Source organism: Hyaena hyaena, unplaced genomic scaffold (genome assembly GCF_003009895.1).
Source record: "Hyaena hyaena isolate Hyena2069 unplaced genomic scaffold, ASM300989v1 scaffold_511, whole genome shotgun sequence".
Classification (NCBI taxonomy): Eukaryota; Metazoa; Chordata; class Mammalia; order Carnivora; family Hyaenidae; genus Hyaena; species Hyaena hyaena.
In genome coordinates, this window is record NW_024081144.1 from 1332528 (window position 1) to 1347680 (window position 15153).

General features: G+C 59.8%; 1 protein-coding gene across 1 annotated transcript in view; it reads right to left on the minus strand.

Annotated features, from left to right (window-relative positions):
• The window catches only part of ADAMTS13 (ADAM metallopeptidase with thrombospondin type 1 motif 13), a 31934-nt gene extending 17191 nt beyond the window's left edge, over nucleotides 1-14743 (minus strand). The window contains exons 1-16 of the mRNA XM_039255163.1: nucleotides 14657-14743; nucleotides 12096-12204; nucleotides 11685-11751; nucleotides 10404-10684; nucleotides 10165-10324; nucleotides 8978-9156; nucleotides 7007-7090; nucleotides 6728-6852; nucleotides 6466-6612; nucleotides 5028-5168; nucleotides 4488-4650; nucleotides 3530-3634; nucleotides 3042-3193; nucleotides 2852-2915; nucleotides 561-687; nucleotides 18-166 (exon numbers count right to left, since the gene is read on the minus strand). Coding sequence (XP_039111094.1) covers nucleotides 18-166; nucleotides 561-687; nucleotides 2852-2915; nucleotides 3042-3193; nucleotides 3530-3634; nucleotides 4488-4650; nucleotides 5028-5168; nucleotides 6466-6612; nucleotides 6728-6852; nucleotides 7007-7090; nucleotides 8978-9156; nucleotides 10165-10324; nucleotides 10404-10684; nucleotides 11685-11751; nucleotides 12096-12204; nucleotides 14657-14664 — 2061 coding nt within the window. The 5' untranslated portion in view covers nucleotides 14665-14743. The remainder of the gene's footprint in view (nucleotides 1-17; nucleotides 167-560; nucleotides 688-2851; nucleotides 2916-3041; nucleotides 3194-3529; nucleotides 3635-4487; nucleotides 4651-5027; nucleotides 5169-6465; nucleotides 6613-6727; nucleotides 6853-7006; nucleotides 7091-8977; nucleotides 9157-10164; nucleotides 10325-10403; nucleotides 10685-11684; nucleotides 11752-12095; nucleotides 12205-14656) is intronic.
• Between the last annotated feature and the right edge of the window lie 410 nt (nucleotides 14744-15153).

The window sequence follows — 15153 nt, forward strand, 5'->3', positions numbered from 1 at the left end:
TGCCCGCACACACATACCCTGCAGCTGCCCGACACGCACAGGCTCAGGGTCCCGTCCTCCCGCCGGCCATGTGGCACACACCGGGTCCCATCCAGGAAACTGTCCCCACGCCTCACAATGAAGGTCTCGCCGATGGCTCGGCACATGTGTCTGCACAGAGCGTCCCCTGGGAAGGTGAAGGCACAGAGAACCCCCACGTGAGGGCAACCAGGAGTAGGGAAGGCAGCGACCCTGTAAAGCACAACCCGGGTGGGGCTGCCCTTGCCGGGGCCATCTCACTTCATCCTCTGGGTTTGGGGCCAGGGGCCCGGCTCCTGAGGCAGCCGTCATAACCACGACATAACAACTGTTACTGAACTGAGCCAGGGAGTGCCCTTGGTGCTCCCCAGTGTCGTCTCACTGAATCCTTCCAACACCTGAGCAGGGAGACCGGCTCTTATTTCCATTTTACAGATGGGAAAACCAAGGCTCAGCCCCTTAGGAAGGGGTGGAGCCAGGACGTGAGGCAGAGTCTGAGCCCGAGCTGTCAACAGCATCAGGGTGATGGGGGCCGGCCGCACCTTGACTGTACTGCTCGGCGGAGCCCCAGCGGTAGAAGGAGGCATTGCCTGGGGAGAGGTGGAGCGGTTTCCTGTCAGTCTGCGAGCACTGCTCGGACATGAACTCCAGCTGGGTCTTCTCACAGGCCTGGCCGGGAGGAGGCAGAGAACAGACACAGGAGGGGCCCTGGGGGCAGGGGATCTCAGACAGGAGCCTTTGCCACCGGGGACAGCAAGGGACCCCGCAGCACGAGGGCCACAATGCGGGTTTGAGCCCAGCTCCTGGCTGCACTGAGGTCGCCTTGCTCTATAAAGCAGGCCTATCTGGCCTACCGCCCAGCAGCAAAGAAATAAAGAGCACTGCTCGCCTGCTCCCCTCCCAGAGCCTGTGCTCCAGGTGAGGACTCCACCCTCCAGGTCCGCAGAGGCCCCGTGACAGCCTGCAGAAGGTGGGAGGGAAGCTCTCGCCTCGTGCAGATCTTGACGCAATGTCAAAGGAAGCGTATCCCAGCAATTCACACGCAGTGCACTGGCCGTGATCAAAAACATGGGCAAGAGGGGCGTCCAGGTGGCTCAGGCCGTGAAGTGTCTGATTCTGGATTTCGGTTCAGGTCATGACCTCGTGGTTTGTGAGTCTGAGCCCTCAACACGGGCAGTGTGCAGCCTGCTTGGGAATCCTCTCTCTCCCTCTCTCTGCCTCTCCCCAGGTCGCTCCTGGCTCGCTCGCTCTCTCTCTCAAAGTAAAAAACAAAAAAAGGGGCGCCTGGGTGGCTTAGTCGGTTAAGCGTCCGACTTTCGCTTAGGTCATGATCTCGCGGTTCGTGGGTTCGAGCCCCGCGTCCGGCTCTGTGCTGACTGCCAGCTCGGAGCTTGGAGCCTGTTTCAGTCTGTGACTCCCTCTCTCTCTGACCCTCCCCTGCTCATGCTGTCTCTCTCTCTCTCTGTCTCCTAGAAATAAATAAAACATTTAAAAAAAACAGCAAAAAACAAAAACAAAAAAACTTAAAAAACAAACACGGGCATCAGGGTGGAGAGGCGGAGATGGCGTGGAGAAAGCGGAGCCCATGCACACAGACGGTGGGAAAGCGAAGCAGGATGGTTTGGAGGCTCAAAGAATTAAACATAGAAATACCATGTGATGCAATGAGTCCACTTAAAAAAAATCTGTTTTTTGATGTTTATTCATTTTTAAGAGACAGCACGAGCAGGGGAGGGGCAGAGAGAGGGAGACGCAGAATGGGAGACAGGCTCCAGCCTCCCAGCTGCCAGCACAGAGCCCGACACAGGGCTCGAATTCAGGAACTGTGAGATGGTGACCTGAGCCGAAGTCAGACGCCTAACGGACCGCGCCCCCAGGCGCCCTGTCCAGGGGTTCCACCCTTAGGTGGAAACAAAACCTCGTGGAGCGCCTGGGTGGCTTCTGACTTCTGCTCAGTTCATGATCTCATGGTTTGTGAGTTCAAGCCCCGCCTGCGCTGGGCTCTGCACGGACACCGTAGACCCTGTCTCCCTCTCTCCCTGCCCCTCGCACGCGCATGCGCGCTCACTCTCAAAAATAAATATGAAAATAAAAATGAGAAATGGTGCTCAAGTCCACAAACACATGTGCTCACAGCAGCACCGTTCAGTCACCAAAAGGTGGAAATGGCCCAAATGTCCATCACCAGATGACAGATAACAGGCGCTCTATCCACATGACAGGATATTATTCAGCCACAAAAAGGACCGAACTTCTCACACCTGCTACACCCTAGATGACCCTCGAGGGCATGATGCTGAGTGACAGAAGCCAGTCACAGAAAGGCCACACTGTTGCTGTGATTCCATTTGTATGAAACATCCAAACAGACACATCCAGAGACAAAAGAGGTGGGTCGTTGCCAGGGGCCTGACGATGGGGGAGGGGAGTGACAGCTTAGTGGGTCTGGGGTCCTACTCTGGGGTGACAGAAGCTTTTTGGACTTGATTGAGGTGGTGGTCGCACAACATCGTGAATGTACTAAAAGCCACTGGATCCCACCTTTTATGTGCTTGATTTTATGTGATGTGAATTCAGCTGCACTTGGAAGGAAGGAACGGTTCTGGGGTGTGCTGCTGGGGGTGGGGCAGTGGCACGTGGGGTGGGGACACTGCAGGGACGTCCCGGAGTATGTTGGGACCACTGAGGTCCCAGTGGAGGCAGAGCAGCACCCCTCTCTCTCCAGAGCGTCCTGGTGTGAACCATGAATTACAGTCGCCCTGACCCTTCCGCGCTCCCAGGGCCTGGCGCCGCCGACCGGACCCTCTGGCCATGTCCGGGGAGGCAGGCCTACCTGGGTGTTGCACGTCTCCGCCTGGAGGTCAGCGCCCACACACGCACGCCCTCCATAGGCAGGCCTGAAAATGCCCACAGACACAGGGTGACGGGTGAGCTACCACCCCCAAGCCAGGGAATGCGGAGGGGGCCCTTCTCACCCATCCCCCAGCCCTGACCCGGAGAACAGCGCCTCCTCCATGCAGTACCTGGGGTTGCTGCACTGCCGCCTCCTGGTGACCACGCCTCCCCCGCAGGAGCGGGAGCAGGGACTGGGGGGACCCCAGCTAGACCAGTGCCCATGCACCACCCCCACGGGGCTCAGCTCCGCCAGGGAGCGGCAGTGACCTTTGGAGCACCACTGCAAGAGAAGGGCACACCGTCTCACACCCAGGACACCCCACACCCACAGGCACCCCACACCCACAGGGCACCCCGCATCCACAGGCACCCACAGGGCACTGCACACGCGAGGCAGCCACACAGGCGTGCTCATGTGCATGTGCCCCTCCCCCCATCCTGCTCAGGAACTGATGCTACATGGAAGAAGCCAACCCCCAGCCTGTAGGACAGAGGAGGGGTCTGGCCCTGTTCGAGCGGAGAGGAAGGGCAGGGGCACGGAGGTCTGCAGGGTAGCAGAAGGCCGAGCGCCCGGTACAGCCCACAAGCCAACACGCGCTGTCAGTCCCGCTCTGACCTTCTGCACCCCACACTCTGTCCCATCCAGGAGGGGGATCAAGAGGCGGCTACAGGTATTTTGGTCCAGGGGGTCCTTGTGGCAGGAGAGGGCCTGGCACATGTCCTAAACAGGGAGACGGGGGGCCCGCTGGAGGGTGCAGCCGTAACTGTCCCCCCGGAAGACCACAGGGCACGGTGACACTGCGCTGTGGACACTGGTGGCGGGGAGAATGTGCACAGCGCACCTGTCCGTGGGCACAGGGGCAGTGACCAGGACCCACGATCTTTTTAGGGACCCACAAAAATGTTTTCATTTCTTCTAAAATCAGAAGACAAAAAAATGATCCTTTAGGCCAAAGCAGATGCCCTCATAGGCAATATTAATATGATCGTCATAACAACACATAAAAATCTTTATATATTTTGTAAAAACACTGATAACAATTGTTGGGGGGCCGACATGTAAAAGGTGGGATCCAGTGGGCTTTAGTAAATTCACAATGTTGTGCAACCACCACCTCAATCAAGTTCCAAAACGCTTCCGTCACCCCAGAGGACCCCAGACCCACTAAGCTGTCACTCCCCCCCCCCCCCACTAAAGCAAAAGTGCCTGAGGCCCATGAAAGTCCAGGGGGGAAGTCTGTCTTTAGGCAACCGGCCCCCTTCATCTCCCCTTCCCCTGCTAGCTCACACTCCTGCTATAGGATTCAGTTTGGAGGTGACTTCCTCCAGGGAGCCCTCCAGGTTCCCACTGGATTGGGAGCCCTTGGTAACTGCGCATTTAAGTTCCCGGTCAATGGGCTCAGGGGCCTCCTAGGGTTGGCTCCAAAGGATTTGTGGGACCCAGTCAAAGCGAAAACAGGAGCGCCCTTGTTCAAAATGTACGGAATTTAAAAGCGGACTGGCAGCCTGGCACAGCAGCAGAGCTGGGCGCGGGGACAGGGAGCTGGGGTGGGCGGCGGCGAGGCGGGACTCACGAGGTGCTCCCTGGAGAAGGTGCAGGCCACCGCGGCGGGGCCGAAGGCGACGCGGCACTGCTCGTCGGCGCCGTAGTGGAGGCCGGGCTGCGCCGGGGGAGGGCTCCCCGCGGCCCCGGCCTGCGGCCCCGGCGGGTCCCACAGGCAGCGCGCCCGTCCTGCGCTGCGACAAGGCCCGGCTCAGACCCCGGGTGCACACCGGGGTGCAGGGGTGGGCGATGGCTGGCGGGGAGGGGAGTCTCAGCGCCGACCCCCCAGCGGGAGCTAGCCCTGAGCTGGGACCAGGCTCAGGTGGGGCGGAGGTGGGGCCCCAGCCGAGGCCTGGGGCGAGGGAGTGGGGAGGAAGGGGGTGAGGCAGGGGAGCGGCTGGGAGGGGTGGATGGAGGGAGGTGCCAAGGAGGATGGAGGAGAGTCCTGGGGTGGGGGACGGGTCGCGATGGGGCTTGAACAGAGGGCGTGGCTGGGGCCTGGAGCACAAGCTGGGGGGCCCCAAGTGGAGATGGGCGGGGGAGGGCTGGGGGGGGTGAGAGACGCAGCTACCTGAGCAGGCGCAGCAGTTGCTGACGGCTGCACGCGGACCACGAGAGGTCACCCCTAGCGGGCGCCCCGTCCTGCGACGCCATCACGTGGCCACTGGGCCCGCAGCCGCTCCCGGGCTCGCCGTCGTGTTCCAAGCCCAAGCTGTCGGGGCGGCAACGCTGAGGGCCCCCTCCCCCTGGCCGGGTAACCTCGAGTCCTACCCCCTCCACCTGCCTGTGGTCCAGGCCTGGCCGACGCCCTGGCTAGGTTGAAAGTATGTTGAGACCCCCCCCCCACCATCCTCCACCAGGGAGCCCTGCCTCAGTTTCCCCCAGAGGGAGCCCTCAACCAGCCAGATGGTTCTTGCCTCTTTGGGCTAATAAATATCAAAAGGCTTTCGCAGCCCCTGGGTGGCCCAGTGGGTTGAGGGACTGACTCTTGATTTCTACTCAGGTCATGATGTCAGTTTGTGAGATGGAGCCCCCCCACCCCCACCTGTCCGGGCTCTGTACTGACAGTGCAGAGCCTGCTTGGGATTCCTCCGCTCCCTCTCGCTCTGCCCTGCCCCTGCTCACATGCACACTCTCTCTCCAAAATAAATAAATACAACTTTTTTTTTAAATGCTTGGGGCGCCTGGGTGGCTCAGTCGGTTAAGTGTCCGACTTCCGCTCAGGTCATGATCTCACGGTTCATGGGTTCAAGCCCCACGTCAGGCTCTGTGCTGACAGCTCAGCCTGGAGCTGCTTCAGATTCTGTGTCTCCCTCTCTCTCTGACCCTCCCTTGTTCACGCTGTCTCTCTCAGAAATAAATAAAACATTAAAAAAAATTTTTTTAATGCCTTAGGAGTGCCTAGGTGGCTCAGTTGGTTAAATGTCCAACCTTGGCTCAGGTCATGATCCATGGGTCCATGGGTTTGAGCCCCATGTTGGGCTCTGCGCTGACAGCCCAGAGCCTAGAGCCTGCTTGAGGTTTTGCGTTTCCCTCTCTCTGCCCCTCCCCTACTTGCGAACTGTCTCTCTCTCTCTCTCTCAAAAATAAATAAACATTAAAAAAAAATTCTCTCTCTCTCTCAGTAGAATAAAAATAAGTATGTGTGTGTGTAAGACTTGACTACAATTACATACAAAAGGTGAACAGATGTTATCTCTACGGGCTGGGATTTGGGAAAATTTTTACAGCCTGCTTTTCCTTTACATGAATTTTCTAGAAAACATTTTCTAAGTTCAAAAAGCGGAAGTCTTGCTTTTTTGGGGGGTAAAAAAAAGTTTTAATCACCTGGTAATCAAGAAGTATCAGATTTCCCAGCCCTTGGCCTCCCCCAAGTGCACTGGGGTCAAGGTACAGGTTCCTTCCTGGAGACTCTCCCAGGGTGGCCCCCCAACCCCAGCGTCAGCCTCAACGTTCCCTTGTGGGAGCCCCCATCAGCTCCCACCTCAGCTGGGGGATAGCATGCCTACCTGTGCCCAATCTCGTGGGCAATGGTGACCCCCAGGTCAAAGCCGGTATCCTCAGTGATGAGGCAGCTCCAGGACGGGGAGCAGACACCCCCAAGCTGGGTGACCCCCCGAACCTGCCGGTTCCCGTCAGGCAGCTCCAGGTCAAATCTTGGGAAGAGAGAAGACACTTGGCTGGTGCTGAGCGGCCTGCCCGCTGCCAGGCCTCCTTTGCGGGAGGGGCAGCTCCCAGGCAGGCTGGCGAGCCCCGGGGGAGCGCGGCCACCTGGTGATGTAGAGGGCCAGGTCGGCATGGCCGGGGTCCGCAGCGTCCTCGGCGCGGAGGGTCCTGCTCCACTCGCAGACGCTCAGCAGTGAGGCCGTGAGGTTGGCTGTGATATTTGGAGCCTCCTGGGGGCCAGAGCCGGCGTTTATGGGGCCTGCACCACAGTGCCCACCACGACCCTGTCACTGTCCACGCCACAGACAGGGAGGGCGACCAGAAGAGGCAGAGAGGGCGGAATCGGGATTTCCAAGGACTCTGGGCTCCCAGCTTGGTGCCCACCTCGGGCTGGGTCAGGATGACCATCTTGACCAGATGCACTCGGAACTGAGCCCCCAGGGATGGGTCCCTCAGCAGCTCCGACCCCTGTGGAAGGGCAGGAGGGAGAGGTGACTGGTGGGTGGGCGGGGGCTGTGGGGGTGGGGCCTGGAGAGGCCACTCCCCCAGCAGGGGTGAAATGCTAGCCCCGGCTGGAGGCCCTCCGCAGACATGGGCAGATAGATGTGTCCTGGTCCATGGGATGCAAATAATTATCATTAGTCTAGAACGTTCCACGCCAACACTGCTTCTCTCTCACCAGATTCACCCTGTCCTTTCTCATGTCTGTCCATCCACCTGAAACACCTTTCTCCCCACCTCTGCTTGTTTCCCCTGCGCATCTCCAGGACGTTGCGCGCGGGCCTCCCCTCCCTCCATATACCCTTTCCTTGGGTACCCCGGAGAGAGGTTCCCCCCCTAACCAGGCTCCTGGCGCTCCCTCTCTCTATCTCTCGGCACATCTGTCAAGACGCCCATATCGTGGTTGACCTGTCTGTGGCTGTCTGCAGCAGCCTGTCCTCTGAATTAGACGAGGCCCCCCCGAGAGAGAACTCCGCTGTCACTGGCCTCGGCTAACCTGAGTCTGAATCCAAGCTCTGTCGCGTCCCACCCGTAGGCTCGGGGCCTGCTAACCAACCTGGGAAGCTCAGGTCTCTAATCTGTGAAGTGGAGGTAATGCCTTCCGTGGCTGTTGGTGGGCTCAGGAACGATGCCACGGGCACAGGGTGGGGGCCCGGCCACGAAAATGGCTGTTACCACCGCCAGCCACCATATGGGCACAAGGCAGGCTGGTATCTACACTGTCCCAGGTCCTCGTAAGACACATCAAATTAGCACAGGGAGTATGGCTCGATTACGAATTTCAGTGTATTCGAACTGGGAGGACACCCCCCCCCCAAAGATCGAAAACTAGAGATTTCAAGTGACTATAAGGAAATGTTTTTCCCCTCTGGGGCTGCAGGCAGAGACCTGTGCACTTGAGGCAGGTCTGCCAGGTACAGGACCACATGGGTGTGTCCCTGAGGCCCAGAGAACTGACAAGGGACAGACAGGGGTTTGATGGCCTGCCGCTCTGAACCTGCGGGGACTTGTCCTTTGGCCCAAAACAGGTGGGCATACCTGAGGCACAAAGTGGTGCAACGCACCACGCATTCTTGGAGGGCAGGCTCTGCCCACCCTCCATGGCCAACTTGCAGAGGCCGGCCGGCTCCTTGCCCCCCGCCCTGGCACTGGTATTCATCCCCTGATATGGAGGAAGCTTGCCTGGTGGCCCAGAGCAGTCACTCTGTGTGGGGGGGGTGCGGGGGGTGTCATACGCGTATTCTCAGGTGGCTGGGAATGGGTTTCCACGTGGTCTATTAGGTTACACGTGAGCATTGGGTTGTTGAAACGCCCGTTTCTTGGCTTACCCCGCCTCTCTGAGATGGCCATCAGTGGGGGTCATTCTTCCCATGCCACATTTACCCCTAGAAGCCAAGGGGAGGCGAGCAGAAATGGGGGTGCCCACAAGAAAGGGAACTGAGAGAGGCCAGTGTAGGGTACCCTGGCTGGTGCCAGGGCAGTGCTGGCCGAAGTTTCCCAAGGAGCAAATGGACTTCAGGACAGAGGCCAGATCTGAAGGTCCCCTGGAGAGAAGGGACCCAGTAGCAAGAGGCTGTGGGGGCCACTAGGGAGCCCAGAGGGGTTCCAGGACCTCACCCACCTCCACTCCGGGTGAGGGAGGGGTGGAGGAGGAGGAAGCAAAGGGCAGACCACACCCTTCCCCAAGGCCCTGGGCCCCAAGCATGACCCCAGCCTCACTTAGGTTTCTACCCAAGTTCAACCCAAGTTCAAACTACCAGATGAACCAGCCCCCTCCCATTCCACCCCAAGTCCCTGGTGTGGGGCACTGTGTCCAGAGGTTCCCAAGTGCCACCCCTTGTGGCTGACACTCACCATGTTGAGGTTCGTGAGCACATAGCGCTCAGTGTCCTCCTTGTGAGCCTGGTAGACGTCGGGGCCCACGGCCACCAGCAGCTCCAGGTGCAGGACCCTGTCGGCAGACCATCTCCGGAGGCGGCCAGGGGAAGGGGGACGGCCTGGGGAGGGAGGGGGCGGGGCTGAGGGTGAAGGTTCTGGAAAGCAGAGGACCCATAGCTTTGGTCGCCCACAGCCAGGTCTTTCTTGGACTCGGGAGACACAGCTGTGACCTGTCCCAGCCACTTATCCCGCCAGGGGGCCCAGTCCTCTGCTTTCTCCTGGGGAATGTGGGGAGCGCAGACTGAGAGCGCCTGTCTTGGACCCAGCCCCAACCCCCGCCCCTGCCTTGGGCCCTCGGGAGCTGGCCTCCAAGCTCCTCAGAAATCAGTGGTCTCAGAGGGTTGAGGGGCCCAAGCTGTTGAAAATCACTTTATGTCGTGACTGTCAGAAGCAGTGGCTGGCCCAAGACACTGCTGGGCCTTGGACTTCAGCCCACCCCCAAGGCCAGATCCCATCAGTGACTAGGCATTCCGGAGCATTTGAAAGGACCAGGCCGCAGGGCAGGGCCCAAGGAGGGAGCTATCTCGTGGCTTTTATGTCCTTGGTGTCTCCCCAGGGTCCCCGCGCTGGCTCTGTCCCCGTGCTGCCCCCCTCTGGGCACATGCTGGACAACAGGGTCATTCCAAGATGACCAGGAAGCCCGAGACAGCACCCTGCTGTCACCTAGGTGCAGCCGAGGGCCCGGATGAGCAGGCCTGAGCGGCAGCAGGGCCAACTCCAAACCTGGTCGCGCCCCTGGGCAGCCATGTAAGCCCGGAGCGGCCACCTTCTGTCTTTGGGCCTCCGTGTTCCCATCTGTAGCATGGAAAGTACTAGGATCAGACGTCCTGGCCGTGTCCCAGAGAAGGGAGACCCCAACTGCGCATGTCTGTGAACGATCTTTGTGATCTGTGCGAGGCTGTTCATTGGCTGGAGACCTGGCCGTCCACCTACAGGACAGCTGCGGGCATGGCCGGTGGCCACGTGTCCCCCCCACCGCCTGCCCATCCCCCAGCACCCTGAAGACCACGGCTCAGCTGGGCTTGTGCCATTCTGCACAGCCCCTGGGCGCTGGGGAGAGCTGGCCTTCCCCCAGGGCTGTCTCCCTCTCCCAGGAGCTGTACCTCGGATGACCTGGGGGGCCTCAGGGACTGTGGGGGCCTGGGGGACAGGCCTGTGGATCAGGTGGGGCCGCACACGAACCCAAGGAGGCAGCAGCGCCCAGTGCCGCCTCTGCACCGGCCGGACGTGAAACCTGTCCGCACCCACCAGGATGTCGCCCTCCTGGAGAAGAGAGAGCAGACAGGCACGTAGCCCACCCACCCCACCACAGGACAGGGCCTCTCTGGGACATGACGCTCACCAAGTGGCCCGAGCAATAGGTGACCCTGGCCACCGCGCCCAGGGGTAGGAGGGGGCGGCCTCCGGTGAAGCAGAGACGGGGCGGCCGCCTCAGGAGCCGGAGGGAGGCATTCAGCACGAGCTCACTGGTGAAGGAGGTGGCGAGGAGGCTCCGCTCCAGCGGGAAGGAGATGGCAAAGAGCTGTCCCAGGGCGCGTAGGGAGCAGCTGGGGGCCCTGCAGGGAGGCCCCGAGGGCCCCTCCTCACAGATGCAGGTGAGCGGGGCCACGTCGAATTGCGGCACTGTGGGAAAGAGGAGGCCGCCTTGCTCGCTCACCCCTGCTCAGTCCTCTGCGTCTTCTTGCCCCGGAGAGGGGGCCCCGATTCATTCCCTTTGGTGAGTGGGGAACAGGGCTGGCCTGGAGCCCGAGGGGCCTGGGTTCAGGTCCAGCTCCTCCCAAGCACACAGTGTGGTGGGCTGCAAGTTGCCTCTCCAACTGGGGCCTCACCCCGGGGCAGACCAGCACTCGGCACACTAGCCTCGCCCCAGAATAGGGCTTGAGGGGCGGTCTGAACCCCAACAGGCAGAGCAGGTACAATCACAGCTTCTCTGGCCCTTACAGAAGAGCAGACGCCCAAGGCCAGCCTCCCCACCCTTCCCCACGGATCTGCCTCACCCCAAAGTAGCCCCCAGGCCCCAGGAGGTCCCACCCCCTCAACCCCAGGCGGCCCCAAGCAGTGCTCTGTGTGCATGTGACCCAGGCCGCAGGGAATTCAGTCACAGATGGGACATCCCCTACTGATCTCCACCCTGACCACCAGCCCACCCTGCTTCTGGTCTCCAGCAGCTTTCACATCAATGGCCCGACTGGGAAAGGGGGCTAGGGCCCCAGGGAAGTCTGAAGGCGTGGCCGGGAGCGACAGGGGAGGCTCTGGCCAGAGCCCGGGCCAGCGCCTATCTTGTTTCTCACGGAAAGGATAAATATTTCCATGTCCATCCATGGCCAGAAATGCTCCTGCAGCACAGCCAGCCCAAGGGAGGCCCGGGGGCAAAAAGGACCAGCTAATTAGGAACCATTCCCTTGAGATACTGAGCAGAAGCCTGGGGTCAGAACCCCAGCTCGGCCCAGGACGCCTGGACCAGCTTTCACGGACTTGGCAGAAGCGTGGAGTTCATGAACAGGAATGACGGCAGCTTCACCTCCTCCCAGGACCTCCCCACCAAGCGGAGCCCTGCCTCAGCGCCGAGATGCCCCGCAGGCTCCGAGGACCTCCCTCTGCTGAGAAGACCCCAGACAGGTACCTTTTAAGGTAGCATCAGGGCCAAAATAAGAAGTCACTTCCTCTGGCTCCAAAGCTTGGAGAAATTGCTGCAGGACAGAAAAGACCAGGGAAAAGAGGGGCGGGGAAGGGGGCAGGAGAGGGGCAAGGCAAAGGAGGAGGGGAGCCAAGGTGGGGGTGGGGGACGCGCAGTACTGAGAAGCCCTTTCCTTTCTCTGTAAACACACTGTCCCCGAAACCCCAAGCTCAGACCGACCCCCCTCCCAGTGCAAACCTGGAAGATGAAAGGACACCCCCACTCTGCCCAAAGGCTGTCTGGGCAGCCCCGTCTCTCCCCCACCCCCTCCCGGGGCACCCTCCGTCAGCACCCAGAAGAGCTCAGATTGCCAGCCCCAGGGCACCCGAACACCTCGGCTCCTGCAGATTCGCCCACCTGCTGGAAACCGGACAGTCCCCGGCAGCCCAGGAGAAAGAAGGAAGTGAGCATTGTCCCCACGCATCTCCCCCAGGGGCGAGGCTCCCTCATCCTCAGGAGAACCCGCCTGGGGCAGAGGGAGAGAGCCTTGTGACTGGAAATCTGCCCAGCATGGGATGTGGCAGTCCCCAGGGGGCCGGAAGAGGAGGCTGTGTTTACTCTTGGGAGCTTCCTCCCAGGGCAGGGGCCACGGGGGGTGGGCAGCCTGAAGGAGGCTCTTGCACCAGGCTGGTCCTTGGTCTGCAGCGCAGGACCCTATACCCCGGAACGGGGCGGAGCCAAGCAGCGCAGTCTGGAGGAGGGAGCACTGGACCAGGAATCTTAACATGTGGACCCAGGCATGATTCTAGAACTGGGTCTGGGTTACTCTCCACGGGCTGATGACAGGCTGTACCAGAGACAGCAACATTGCAGCCTCAGCAACCTGCTCACGTCCACGTCCACAGACACCCCACGATCTGCCCTGCTCTCCTGTCCTCATTCCCCTTTGTCAACCTAAAATAGTCAGGAGGTGATTGATAATTACACAAGCACATTTACCTGGGATCGAAGAAGTGCAATTCGGGGCACATAGATTTGGGTCACAATCCAAATAGTGCCCCACTAGGAAGCAAAAGTCAGGGGCATCTACAGCAAAAACACACTGGCTGTGGGGCGCCTGGGTGGCTCAGTCGGTTGAGCGTCCGACTTCGGCTCAGGTCGTGATCTCACGGTTCATGGGTTCGAGCCCCGCGTCGGGCTCTGTGCTGACAGCTCAGAGCCTGGAGCCTGTTTCAGATTCTGTCCCTCTCCTGCTCATGCTGTCTCTCTCTCTCTCTTTCTCAGAAATAAATTAAACGCTAAACAAATTTTTTTTTAGAAAAAGAAATAGACTGGCTGTATACACTGCTTGCAGAGAACTTTGGACTGGTGCTGGTGGCAGAAAGGAGATCTGTGTAAGACAAATCTTGACTAACGCTGTCGCTGAGCAATCCTTTCACTCGCCAATCGCAAGGGTTCAGTCCTTGAAGCATGTGCACTTTGGCCCAGTTCAAAAGTTCATGGTTCCACTGGTGAGGATAGCGAGACGTGCATATGGCCCATCTCCTTATGGACTCCAGCTCCATTTTAAAACCCCATGACATAAGTGACCCTGTTGCGTTTCACCCTCCTTGCCCAGTGCAGATGCCGCCCCCCACTGAACCCACCCCTCACAAACACTCCTCTGCTTTCCCCTCACTCTCAGCCACTGCTGAGTTTGTGCCTGCCCCCCACCCCCCGCCCGTGGACGGTCACAGAACCACACCATATGTCCCAGACCACCTGGCAGCCCCCTCTACTTTCTGGAATGTTCTCAGCCATACTCTCCAAAGCACTGTTTCACACTCCCTGCCACCTCCAGGACACCACCCCCCCAACTCCCCTGACAGCTAGAGGGGCTTCTGAAGGTTTCTTGGCTTCTTGTCCTCTTTATTAGGGAGGCTGCACCAACTCCATTCTGGGCCGAGCTGCTCCCCATTCCCAGGCCGGATCGTTGGACAGCCCGAGGCTCTCTCTGTCCATCCTGCTTTTCTCCCTCTCCTTTCCCAGGTATGCCGCCCTAATTCACGCGGTGCGCTCCTGACTTTCTCTGTGATGTTCCCTGGAGACCCAGATGGCCACGGGCCCTAATCCAAACTGCCTCCCTGCTGGCCTGGTGTCTGTCATTGGCTCCCGCTGGCCTCCCTGCTTTCTCTCTCACGCCCTCCCCATCCCATTTCACTTAGAGTGGCAGTGATCCTTTAAGAACTCAAGTCAAATTGCAACACCACCACCACCACCCCCCCTCAGCTCTACAACAATTGATGGCTTCCCCTTGTCCTTAGAGTAAAACTAGCAAACCCTTCCCTCAGCCTCCGGGACTCGACTCTGTAATCGTAGAACAGACAGACTGCCGTCTCTCTGCCTGCATCTCTAAGCCTCTCCCCTCGGCACACAGAGACTCGGCCACACCAGCCTGCTTCTCCTTACTTAGATAGTGCTCTTCCCTCCAAGCCCTGGTTTCACATTCAAGTTTCAGCTCAAATGTCACCCGACGGAGGAGGACCTGATCTAAGTGACCTCCAGATAGAGTTGCCACATTTAGAAAATAAAAATCAGGACGCTCAGTTAACTTTGAATTTTGGATCAACAAGGAATACTTTTTGTTTGTTTTAGTAGACATATGCCCCAAATATTGCACCTGCTGCATCGGACACATTTGTACCAAGAACTATCCTTTGTCTGGAATTCCCATGCCCCTGGGCGTCCTTCGTTTTGTCCGGTTTCCCCAGCATCTCACTTTATCACCTTCGCGGTAGTTAGGAGCATCCAGAATTACCCGGTTGGTTTGTGATGTTTCCTCGAAAGCCCCCCACCCCCGCACGACACACACTCACGTGGAAGCTTTAGGGAAGCGGAGGCCTCAAGGGATCCCCAAGGTACCGAGGGCCCAGGCAAGGTGGACCAGTAATTTATCACCACGATGTGCCATAAACTAATACACAGCGTAGTTACCCTACTTTCTCATTGCCGCCGGCCGTGGCTCAAGTGCTCTGCAGCCCAGGGCGCACGTGCGGCTCTACCAGCACCCTGGGGTCGTCTTTCCGTCTGGCGGCCTCAGTTTCCCCACTCGGTGAGGAAGGGGCGGGGCTAGCGCCGCCCGGCTCGGGGGCGTGGCCCCGGCTGCGCGCCGTCCGCTCCGCCCCCCGCCCCCTCCCCGACTCCCCAACCTGGGCCCGTCCGCCCGGCGCCCCCTCGCGGCCGCCTGCGCCGCGACGGCCCTACACCGACAGCGGCCCCCCAGTTCCCTTCCGGCGCACGCGTCTCTCGTCCCCGGCCCGGCTCTCGGTAAGGCGCTGGGCCTACCCCAAGCCTAGCCTAAGTCCTGGACCCCGGACGCCGCTCGCTGGAGTGGTGGCCCTCCCCCCAGGCCGGAGAAGAGCCCCGCCCTGCTCCCGGCCGTGCGGAACCAGGAGCGGAGGCCCGGTTTCCAGCCGGCCCGGAGAGAAGAGCACTT